Raw genomic sequence first — 12,165 nt, 5'->3', positions numbered from 1 at the left:
AGTCTTCCTGAAAGGTTGAGACTGAGCAGGAAGAAGTTAGATCCCTGCGAGTGGTCCAAGAGGTTTTTCTATCCCTAACCAAACTCTGGGGTGAAGTTGATAGACTTATTTGCTACCAGGAAGAATGCCCAAACAGAAGACTACTTCTCCCTCTTTCGTGAGGACCATCCAAAAGATCCAGATGCTTTCAGCCGGCCCTGGAATATGCCTTCCCGCCCTTTCTTCTCATACCAAAAGTTATACAGAAAGTTCAGTCAATCAATTCCACCATGATCTTGATTGTCCCATGGTTGCCCAAAAGATGTTGGTTTCCGCTGCTCAGAAACCTATCCGAACCCATTCATCTTTCCCCGAGGAAGGAGCATCTGATACAAGGACCTTTGTTTCATCAGGACATCAGTCACCTAAGTCTGTGGGCCTGGCTCCTGAAGAAAACCTCCTAACTAAAGGCCCGTTTTAGTCACAACTTCCTCGATTTCCTACAGGACGGCTTCACTAAATGATTAACGACAAGTACATTCAAGGTCCAACATTAAAGAGCTGACTCTAAAGACGGCCTTCCTGGTGGCGATAACATCGGCCCGCAGATTTGGAGAGCTCCAGGCCCTATCCTGCAGGGAAGCATTTCCATCTCTACAGATAGAGTAATTCTGAAATTAGATATTGTTTCTGATTTTCACCGTAATTCGGAGATAATACTATCCTCCTTTTGCGACCAAATCCTAAAGAAAGATCCTGGTGTTCTCTAGATGTGCGCAGAACAGTTATTCAATATCTCAGAGCCACCAAAACCTTCAAAAGTGTTGTGAGATACAAAAATACAATATCCTTGTTGACATTAGAGCCGACTCCACCATTACCGTCTAGATGTGACCTCCTCTCTCGGAAGAATAGTCTTCTCGTCTCCTGAATGTGTTTATCTGGTAAGTCTCAAAGTGGGCGGTCATGGGGGATGTGCTGGAAAAATTCTAATTAGTCTCACTGATAATTCTGTTTCCATAAGTCCACCATGACGCCATATATTCCCTCCCTATAACCTATTCTGCTAATTTGTATTTTTCAGTGTTTTCTATGGCAGTCCCTCAGAAGATTTCTCTGGAAGATACGGGGGCGAGAGGGAAGGTGGATTGGTTTTTTTTATGGTTTCCTGTCCAAGGTTAAGGCGCGTCCTCCAAGTAGTCCGTCATGGTGGAATAATGGAAAGAGAGTTACCGGTGAGACGAATTTGAGGACCTCAGCTTGATCTGGTTCTTTTGTGACCTGTGGTACTCCAGCGCTGAAACAGTGTATCTTGCCAGCAGCTTCGGCTCTTGTCCTGATCCAGAATCCTGACCAGAACTAGAATCCAGTGTATCCCTTGCAGAACCCTGTGTACACCAGCCTGAGCCGGTACACTGAATCTTAGTCTGAACTGGAACTTGTATGGAAGCTGCTAACCTGCCTGAACCAGTACCATGAACAACAACGTGGGATGTAATCTGTGTGTCTGGAACCCCGTATCCTGGCCTCTAACCGGAACTCTGAACCCTATTTCAGAGACTTCAACCTGTTCCCCAGTTTGTCCCAGTTCTGTGCCAGAACAGAACAATAAATAATTCAGCTACTGAGTCAGAATGAAGGAGTCTACAAAGAATATGTTGGCAGCGTCCCAAAGCTCTGTATAGTCCAACTGAGTATGAAGAGAGAGATGGTCAAGGATAACTTCATGTAGGATCTTACTAATAACCGTGGAGAATTGTGCTGGCGATCTGTGGAGAGACCACGGGCAGTATGCACATGAGGCCACTGTCACAACCTGAAAGGACCAGCCAATGCCAGAAGTCATCAGTACCAGGCAGCTAAGGGGCACTTGTGGTCCTACATCCCACCAGTCATAGCCCTGCCATCAAACATTAATAGAAACAACACTTTAATGTGAGCTTCACCCTGCAACGATAAATGACAAGCAGAAGATTCTTTCATGTGTATGAGGTTTCCTTTTAGCTATTGTCCACGGATTTACTTCTGTAGTTGCTTCTGCTGTGACTACTCACACTATTCAGTAGGCCCAGCCAGGGGTATGGAGCCTCCTCCTACTACTATATATTGGAAGCTACATGTGAGTGGGCTCTACACGTGACACTGCCGGTCATTTGAGGACCTAGAGCCACAGGTTTTACACCACTGAGTATTATGTACTGTACCAGAATTCCTGCTTAGGAGACTACGATAGCTTGGCCACCACTCGGGAGGCTTCTCAGCGCTTCACTGATATCAACGAAGAAAGAAGAAACCATTTGTAATACAAAATGAGATTTATTATGCAATTCATTTAACACCTTTGTCGCTCTGTGTGCAGCATGTGCTGACAGGTTCTGCCCGGGTGAAGGGTCACCTTATATAGAATATAATTAGTACCGGGGCAGAGTGGACCTGACACCTGTACGTTTCATGACATTTACCAGACGACCTCTCGCTACTCTACGCACTGACCCCAATGCAGCTGGAGCTCTTTCTATACCTCCCAGCATTCTTGAACCATTAGTATTGACCACCAAGATGCTAATTAACAGATCTACTGTCAGGTGGGTGGGATTATGCTGGAGTGGATAGTTTGGCACCGCCTACCTGACAGCTGCATTGAGTAGGGAACGGTTTAGGCTGCTGCAAAAATTCCAAATACACCAGAATCGGTTGATGAAGGTTTGCAAAAATTGGAGGAGGTGAGAGGTCCTCTTAGTGTAACTCCAAGGCCTGACAAATATATGGCTGCCTCCACTCTACACCGACTGTCAGTCATTAAGGGTTAGACGCCAGTGTTAGACTCTCTGTAGGTGCTGGGTCCTGTTAGTGCGGTTTTGTTAGGTTAGCTTTGGCCATAACAATCCGGAGCTGTTACTTATATTTACAGGGGGTACACCGGCCTCTAGTCATACAATCTCAACACTTGTAGGGGATTTTATTTCGCTAGAAAAATAAGCAAAACTCCATGAGATATTGGCATGGGGACACAGATGCCTCATGGTGAGTGACAGTACCCCCGCAGCTATGTCCGTATCTTATATGTGCTCTATAACCCTCCATACACTCCACGTCCTCACTGCCTCATTACACTGGAAACAACGGTCTAGAAAAAACATTCAGCATCAAAATATCCAAAGGCCTAAGCACAAGGAAATGAAAAAAGCAACAAAAAAAACTAAGAAAGGCAAAAACAAGGCTCAACACAACGAATGAAACATGTGCAAAGGTGAGAAGCAGATGTAGAGGAGAGGCGACTGAAGATGGAAAACCTACCAGGTCCGTGTAGAAGGAAGAAACATGAGGATAATGGAGAACAGGATGGAGCCAGAAAACTGAAAAGTACATAAGACAACAGAGCCGGCACAATACATTCCCCGATGAGCCGCTCTGGACCCACCGGCGCCTGGATCCTTCTCTACCACTAGACCCACGTCCTGTGCTGCACCAGCTATGAGATCCAATGGACCACTGCACCAGTCTCTCCCCGGACCAGCCACCACCAGTACCAGGACTATTCTTGTGTCAGCTGCAGTCCAGATCCCAGGAGCCCTAACGCCCTTAGGATTGGCCCCAAGTAAAACTGGTCGAGTGACCTAGTGGGTCCCCGTTACGGAAACCTCAAATTATAAAAAAAAACAAACAGTTACCTCGAGATGAAGGACAAGAACAAGGAGTGAAGGAAATCGGAGAAACGGAAACATGGAAAATGGTTGTAAAATACAAATGAACCGCATTGACCTGAAAGCCATCGATTTCTGTAAAGTGCAGAGATTATGAAAATGTGAAAGGCGACATCCGAGGCAGAGGCACATAGCAACATACGTAGGCACATAATAACTATGAGTTATCCTGTATATCTATGTACATGCACACAGCAACATACGGAGAGAAGTATGGACATATTTACAGGCGGATATGTACACATTCACACACTCAGCTGAGCACTCGCACTCGTTCACACCGTGGTCTGTGGCTCAGGATTGCATCCCTATGGTACTATGCGGCTCAGGAGGTTCCCGTGGCCCATGGCAGCTCAGCAAGGGCTGCAGTCACCTCCCGCTGGGGCCTATATTGGCTGAGGGCCGGCTGAGCGTATACTGAAGTATTCCGGGAATCCGTTCTGATGATGAATCTGGGGGGCGTGAAGTTGTTGGAAACTTCCAAGTTGTGTCTCTCCGACTGGCACTTTCTGGTTTCCAGGAGCTCCGTTCAGTGATGGGGGGCTGATAACCTGATGGGGGTCGGAGGTCAGCTGTGAATAGCACTGGCCCAGGGTCACAGGGTACGGAGCCGGTTTGGTGATCTAAGACGATAGAACAAGAGAAAGTTAATGAAAATTGCAAATCAATGGCATAAGTTGCAATACCAGACACGGCCACTATACTATGTATGGCACTGCGCTCATTAGATCCTCAGCACCACTTTAATGTTCAGAGCTTCACATGTGCGTGGCCAGGCCTGATCATTTCTAGGAGGCCATTGGCCGTTTTGCTTGGACTGGACCACCAGAGAATCGTAGGATCCCTAGGTGCAATCATCCCACTAAGATGAAACCGGACAATCCAATCCTAAATCACAGAAGAGACACGTTGTGAGGACCCACCATGCCGCCGCTGCTGCCATTACTGCTGGGGATAGAGAAGAGCTCAGTGACATTGGGAACGGAGTCGCTGATGAATGTGATGTTCCCGTAGACGTGATGCGGAAACTTCTCTGTGCTCTGCTCCATGATCCCGATCTGGGAGGTGCGCACATGGTACGGGAAGTTCTTATTGGCTGCAGAGGGCCTTGTGATTATCTAAAAGGGGAGGAGAAATATTAAGAAAAATCCATAGAATATGAAGAGTCTTGGGACTCCCTGCCTACAAATTCTTCCTTAGGTTTTGTTGTCATAGGGAGTAAATCTGGGGAAGTCCCTTGTGGACTATTAAGAAGTGTGAGTCTGTGGAAGAGCAGCGCTCAGGAGCAGAGCACAGCATAGACGGCAGGGAGCTGCACGCAGAGCAGAGACGGCAGGGAGCTGCACGCAAAGCAGAGACGGCAGGGAGCTGCACGCAAAGCAGAGACGGCAGGGAGCTGCACGCAGAGCAGAGACGGCAGGGAGCTGCACGCAGAGCAGAGACGGCAGGGAGCTGCACGCAGAGCAGAGACGGCAGGGAGCTGCACGCAGAGCAGAGACGGCAGGGAGCTGCACGCAGAGCAGAGACGGCAGGGAGCTGCACGCAGAGCAGAGACGGCAGGGAGCTGCACGCAGAGCAGAGACGACAGGGAGCTGCACGCAGAGCAGAGACGGCAGGGAGCTGCACGCAGAGCAGAGACGGCAGGGAGCTGCACGCAGAGCAGAGACGGCAGGGAGCTGCACGCAGAGCAGAGACGGCAGGGAGCTGCACGCAGAGCAGAGACGGCAGGGAGCTGCACGCAGAGCAGAGACGGCAGGGAGCTGCACGCAGAGCAGAGACGGCAGGGAGCTGCACGCAGAGCAGAGACGGCAGGGAGCTGCACGCAGAGCAGAGACGGCAGGGAGCTGCACGCAGAGCAGAGACGGCAGGGAGCTGCACGCAGAGCAGAGACGGCAGGGAGCTGCACGCAGAGCAGAGACGGCAGGGAGCTTCACGCAGAGCAGAGACGGCAGGGAGCTTCACGCAGAGCCGAGACTGCAGAGAGCTTCACGCAGAGCAGAGACTGCAGAGAGCTTCACGCAGAGCCGAGACTGCAGGGAGCTTCACGCAGAGCCGAGACTGCAGAGAGCTTCACGCAGAGCCAAGACTGCAGAGAGCTTCACGCAGAGCCGAGACTGCAGGGAGCTTCACGCAGAGCCGAGACTGCAGAGAGCTTCACGCAGAGCCGAGACTGCAGAGAGCTTCACGCAGAGCCGAGACTGCAGGGAGCTTCGCACTGGACATATAACAGGACCTGTTCTCCAGATTTTTGACACCTTTATGCCAGATAAAACTGAGTTGTAATACACCGCACCCTCCCGGTGTTGTAGTGTAACATCGCTGCCATCACTAGCACTGGGACTGCTAGGTGGCCACCAGGGGGCAGTAGCAGCGGTAATATTGACTCTCTTACCCATATTAACCCCTACTCACCAGGAACACAGCGTGTGCATACAGGTGTATTCCCAGCTGGATCCCGTTGACAATCTTTTCCCGAGCCCATTTAGGAATCCCGAAATTAGCGATCAGAGCCATGACGGGCACCGCGAAGAACCTGAGGAGAAGCACACGCATGGAACGTCAGGATAGCGATGGATAGCCCCTGCTAGCTCCTCCCCCTTTCTATGACGCCTCCCTCTTGTATGACCGTGTCATCATCCTTCTCTCCATATTCTCCTTCAGGGAAGAGAATAATGGAACTTTATGACTGCACATATTATAGGGGTGCACCCTAGGGTCCCCCTATACTCACCAGAGTGTATACGCTGCAAAGAAGGGGACGTAGAAGGCCTGCTTCTCCGGGAAATGCTTCAGCGTCACTAGGACGGCGTAACAGAACCAAATGTAGGCCAGAAACTGGAGGGCGATGTTCCCGTATCCCGCCGGAGACTCGTACGTGTACAGGACCTGAGCGGGGTCAAAAAACTGCAAGAGGAGGACACTGGTGTGAGAAGACAAGAAGATCTGGGGGGACGCGGGGGTCTTCTGTATGGTTTTATCTCCCCCTTACCTGCGCCTCGTGTATGAACAGCACCGTGTGCGTCACCGTGTACAGCGTCATGTAGACCGACAGCTTGATGGAGCCCAGGTGACTGATACGTCCTCTGCAACGAGAGCCCAACACAAGGTCAGCGCCACGCGGGGGACTCGTTACAGTGTGTCAGCGCCACGCGGGGGATTTGTTACAGTGTGTCAGCGCCACGCGGGGGACTCGTTACAGTGTGTCAGCGCCACGCGGGGGACTCGTTACAGCGTGTCAGCGCCACGCAGGGGACTCGTTACAGTGTGTCAGCGCTCACGCTCAGCAGAGATCCGGGAGGAGGTGTCTGCTGATACATATAATACAGCAGACACCGGCTCCTCCTCACCTGGTCACTGTGAATCCTTTCCCCAGCAGAATCAGCATCAGCAAGAAGATGAGGAAACTGGCCGAGAAGAGCAGCTTGGCTGAAACAGAGGAGCGGAAGTCAGCAGTGGCACAGCGAGAGCATCCAGGATGAACGTGACAGGTCGTGAGATCTCCTGGGGGGGGGTCCCCGCTGTCCTATATACGCACCTAGCACTTTAATGCTGGGGCTCCCCACTCCGTCCTGTGCGTATTGTCCCCAGTATATACAGAAGAAGACCAGGCTGAGCACTGGGGGGAGAGCAGACGTTATCACAAGAGCCCCCCGCTCACAGACACGCATCATATATATCTCATGGGGACTTACCTTCCACCCCGGCCGCCGCCATAAACATCTTGTATGTGGTGTGCAGGAGCTGCCGCCCCCGGAGGATGTCTGTGGGGGCAAAGATCCAAAAATAAGGGGCAGAAACCCTAGAACATGGCGATCCAGTCACTGCAGCCGGGTATTCCTGCTCAGGACAGCACTACCAGCAGGTGGCGCCGCTGATCAGCAGGGGATGCAGTGACTATGTCCTGCTGGTAGTACACACTGTGGGCAGCAGGTGGCGCCGCTGATCAGCAGGGGATGCAGTGGCTCTGTCCTGCTGGTAGTACACACTGTGGGCAGCAGGTGGCGCCGCTGATCAGCAGGGGAAGCAGTGACTATGTCCTGCTCGTAGTACACACTGTGGGCAGCAGGTGGCGCCGATGATCAGCAGGGGATGCAGTGACTATGTCCTGCTGGTAGTACACACTGTGGGCAGCAGGTGGCACCGCTGGTCAGCAGGGGATGCAGTGACTATGTCCTGCTGGTAGTACACACTGTGGGCAGCAGGTGGTGCCGCTGGTCAGCAGGGGATGCAGTTACTATGTCCTGCTGGTAGTACACACTGTGGGCAGCAGGTGGCGCCGATGATCAGCAGGGGATGCAGTGACTATGTCCTGCTGGTAGTACACACTGTGGGCAGGAGGTGGCGCTGATGATCAGCAGGGGATGCAGTGACTATGTCCTGCTGGTAGTACACACTGTGGGCAGCAGGTGGCGCCGCTGATCAGCAGGGGATGCAGTGACTATGTCCTGCTGGTAGTACACACTGTGGGCAGCAGGTGGCGCCGCTGATCAGCAGGGGATGCAGTGACTATGTCCTGCTGGTAGTACACACTGTGGGCAGCAGGTGGCGCCGCTGATCAGCAGGGGATGCAGTGACTATATCCTGCTGGTAGTACACACTGTGGGCAGCAGGTGGCGCCGATGATCAGCAGGGGATGCAGTGACTATGTCCTGCTGGTAGTACACACTGTGGGCAGGAGGTGGCGCCGATGATCAGCAGGGGATGCAGTGACTATGTCCTGCTGGTAGTACACACTGTGGGCAGCAGGTGGCGCCGCTGATCAGCAGGGGAAGCAGTGACTATATCCTGCTGGTAGTACACACTGTGGGCAGCAGGTGGCGCCGATGATCAGCAGGGGATGCAGTGACTATGTCCTGCTGGTAGTACACACTGTGGGCAGGAGGTGGCGCCGATGATCAGCAGGGGATGCAGTGACTATGTCCTGCTGGTAGTACACACTGTGGGCAGCAGGTGGCGCCGCTGATCAGCAGGGGAAGCAGTGACTATGTCCTGCTGGTAGTACACACTGTGGGCAGCAGGTGGCGCCGCTGATCAGCAGGGGGTGCAGTGACTATGTCCTGCTGGTAGTACACACTGTGGGCAGGAGGTGGCGCCGCTGATCAGCAGGGGATGCAGTGACTATGTCCTGCTGGTAGTACACACTGTGGGCAGGAGGTGGCGCCGCTGATCAGCAGGGGATGCAGTGACTATGTCCTGCTGGTAGTACACACTGTGGGCAGCAGGTGGCGCCGCTGATCAGCAGGGGATGCAGTGACTATGTCCTGCTGGTAGTACACACTGTGGGCAGCAGGTGGCGCCGCTGATCAGCAGGGGATGCAGTGACTATGTCCTGCTGGTAGTACACACTGTGGGCAGCAGGTGGCGCCGCTGATCAGCAGGGGATGCAGTGACTATGTCCTGCTGGTAGTACACACTGTGGGCAGCAGGTGGCGCTGCTGATCAGCAGGGGATGCAGTGACTATGTCCTGCTGGTAGTACACACTGTGGGCAGCAGGTGGCGCCGCTGATCAGCAGGGGATGCAGTGACTATGTCCTGCTGGTAGTACACACTGTGGGCAGCAGGTGGCGCCGCTGATCAGCAGGGGATGCAGTGACTATGTCCTGCTGGTAGTACACACTGTGGGCAGCAGGTGGTGCCGATGATCAGCAGGGGAAGCAGTGACTATGTCCTGCTGGTAGTACACACCGTGGGCAGCAGGTGGCACCGCTGATCAGCAGGGGGTGCAGTGACTATGTCCTGCTGGTAGTACACACCGTGGGCAGCAGGTGGCGCCGCTGATCAGCAGGGGGTGCAGTGACTATGTCCTGCTGGTAGTACACACCGTGGGCAGCAGGTGGCGCCGCTGATCAGCAGGGGATGCAGTGACTATGTCCTGCTGGTAGTACACACTGTGGGCAGCAGGTGGCGCCGCTGATCAGCAGGGGATGCAGTTACTATGTCCTGCTGGTAGTACACACTGTGGGCAGTAGGTGGCACCGCTGATCAGCAGGGGATGCAGTGACTATGTCCTGCTGGTAGTACACACTGTGGGCAGCAGGTGGCGCTGCTGATCAGCAGGGGATGCAGTGGCTCTGTCCTGCTGGTAGTACACACTGTGGGCAGCAGGTGGCGCTGCTGATCAGTAGGGGATGCAGTGACTATGTCCTGCTGGTAGTACACACTGTGGGCAGCAGGTGGCGCCGCTGGTCAGCAGGGGATGCAGTGACTATGTCCTGCTGGTAGTACACACTGTGGGCAGCAGGTGGCACCGCTGGTCAGCAGGGGATGCAGTGACTATGTCCTGCTGGTAGTACACACTGTGGGCAGCAGGTGGCGCCGCTGATCAGCAGGGGATGCAGTGACTATGTCCTGCTGGTAGTACACACTGTGGGAAGCAGGTGGCACCGCTGATCAGCAGGGGGTGCAGTGACTATGTCCTGCTGGTAGTACACACTGTGGGCAGCAGGTGGCACCGCTGATCAGCAGGGGGTGCAGTGACTATGTCCTGCTGGTAGTACACACTGTGGGCAGGAGGTGGCGCCGCTGATCAGCAGGGGATGCAGTGACTATGTCCTGCTGGTAGTACACACTGTGGGCAGCAGGTGGCGCCGATGATCAGCAGGGGATGCAGTGACTATGTCCTGCTGGTAGTACACACTGTGGGCAGCAGGTGGCGCCGCTGATCAGCAGGGGATGCAGTGACTATGTCCTGCTGGTAGTACACACTGTGGGCAGCAGGTGGCGCCGCTGATCAGCAGGGGATGCAGTGACTATGTCCTGCTGGTAGTACACACTGTGGGCAGCAGGTGGCGCCGCTGATCAGCAGGGGATGCAGTGACTATGTCCTGCTGGTAGTACACACTGTGGGCAGCAGGTGGCGCCGCTGATCAGCAGGGGATGCAGGGATCCGCTCCCTATGTTATACTTACATCCGAAGTAACAGGAGAGAAGGAGGATGAGGATGAAGATGAGGAGGAAGGTGATGTCCGTCTCCAGGATCCCTGCGGAGATCACACAACAATCAGCTACACCCGACACCACATCACAGAGATCCCCTCAAGAGACTGCTCACTGCGCCCCCCATAGGACAGAGCGCTTGCTGCGCCCCCCACAGGACAGAGCGCTCGCTGCACCCCCCACAGGACAGAGCGCTCGCTGCGCCCCCCCAGAGGACAGAGCGCTCGCTGCGCCCCCCCACAGGACAGACTGCTCGCTGCGCCCCCCACAGGACAGAGCGCTCGCTGCGCCCCCCACAGGACAGAGCGCTCGCTGCGCCCCCCACAGGACAGACTGCTCGCTGCGCCCCCCACAGGACAGAGCGCTCGCTGCGCCCCCCACAGGACAGAGCGCTCGCTGCGCCCCCCACAGGACAGAGCGCTCGCTGCGCCCCCCACAGGACAGAGCGCTCGCTGCGCCCCCCACAGGACAGAGCGCTCGCTGCGCCCCCCACAGGACAGACTGCTCGCTGCGCCCCCCACAGGACAGAGCGCTCGCTGCGCCCCCCACAGGACAGAGCGCTCGCTGCGCCCCCACAGGACAGAGTGCTCGCTGCGCCCCCCACAGGACAGAGCGCTCGCTGCGCCCCCCACAGGACAGAGCGCTCGCTGCACCCCCCACAGGACAGAGCGCTCGCTGCGCCCCCCACAGGACAGAGCGCTCACTGCGCCCCCCACAGGACAGAGCGCTCGCTGCGCCCCCCACAGGACAGACTGCTCGCTGCGCCCCCCACAGGACAGACTGCTCGCTGCGCCCCCCACAGACTGCTCGCTGCGCCCCCCACAGGACAGACTGCTCGCTGCGCCCCCCACAGACTGCTCGCTGCGCCCCCCACAGGACAGACTGCTCGCTGCGCCCCCCACAGGACAGACTGCTCGCTGCGCCCCCCACAGGACAGACTGCTCGCTGCGCCTCCCACAGGACAGACTGCTCGCTGCGCCCCCCACAGGACAGACTGCTCGCTGCGCCCCCCACAGGACAGACTGCTCGCTGCGCCCCCCACAGGACAGACTGCTCGCTGCGCCCCCCACAGGACAGACTGCTCGCTGCGCCCCCCACAGGACAGACTGCTCGCTGCGCCCCCCACAGGACAGACTGCTCGCTGCGCCCCCCACAGGACAGACTGCTCGCTGCGCCCCCCACAGGACAGACTGCTCGCTGCGCCCCCCACAGACTGCTCGCTGCGCCCCCCACAGACTGCTCGCTGCGCCCCCCACAGACTGCTCGCTGCGCCCCCACAGGACAGACTGCTCGCTGCGCCCCCCACAGGACAGAGCGCTCGCTGCGCCCCCCACAGGACAGACTGCTCGCTGCGCCTCCCACAGGACAGACTGCTCGCTGCGCCCCCCACAGGACAGACTGCTCGCTGCGCCCCCCACAGACTGCTCGCTGCGCCTCCCACAGGACAGAGCGCTCGCTGCACCTCCCACAGGACAGACTGCTCGCTGCGCCTCCCACAGGACAGAGCACTCGCTGCACCCCCCACAGGACAGACTGCTCGCTGCG

At 55.7% G+C, this 12,165-nt stretch overlaps 1 protein-coding gene across 1 annotated transcript in view; it reads right to left on the bottom strand.

The window, feature by feature from the left end:
- Nucleotides 1-2,275: 2,275 nt before the first annotated feature.
- The window catches only part of TMEM145 (transmembrane protein 145), a 38,693-nt gene continuing 28,803 nt past the window's right edge, over nucleotides 2,276-12,165 (bottom strand). The window contains exons 7-15 of the mRNA XM_072113772.1: nucleotides 10,593-10,664; nucleotides 7,376-7,444; nucleotides 7,219-7,299; nucleotides 7,031-7,109; nucleotides 6,673-6,766; nucleotides 6,415-6,587; nucleotides 6,096-6,216; nucleotides 4,607-4,801; nucleotides 2,276-4,306 (exon numbers count right to left, since the gene is read on the bottom strand). Of these exons, the coding sequence (XP_071969873.1) occupies nucleotides 4,070-4,306; nucleotides 4,607-4,801; nucleotides 6,096-6,216; nucleotides 6,415-6,587; nucleotides 6,673-6,766; nucleotides 7,031-7,109; nucleotides 7,219-7,299; nucleotides 7,376-7,444; nucleotides 10,593-10,664 (1,121 nt within the window). The 3' untranslated portion in view covers nucleotides 2,276-4,069. The remainder of the gene's footprint in view (nucleotides 4,307-4,606; nucleotides 4,802-6,095; nucleotides 6,217-6,414; nucleotides 6,588-6,672; nucleotides 6,767-7,030; nucleotides 7,110-7,218; nucleotides 7,300-7,375; nucleotides 7,445-10,592; nucleotides 10,665-12,165) is intronic.

This window comes from Engystomops pustulosus, chromosome 6, assembly GCF_040894005.1.
Source record: "Engystomops pustulosus chromosome 6, aEngPut4.maternal, whole genome shotgun sequence".
Lineage (NCBI taxonomy): Eukaryota > Metazoa > Chordata > Amphibia > Anura > Leptodactylidae > Engystomops > Engystomops pustulosus.
The sequence above is the reverse complement of the archived record's forward strand: the minus strand, read 5'-3'. Positions and strand labels throughout refer to the sequence as shown.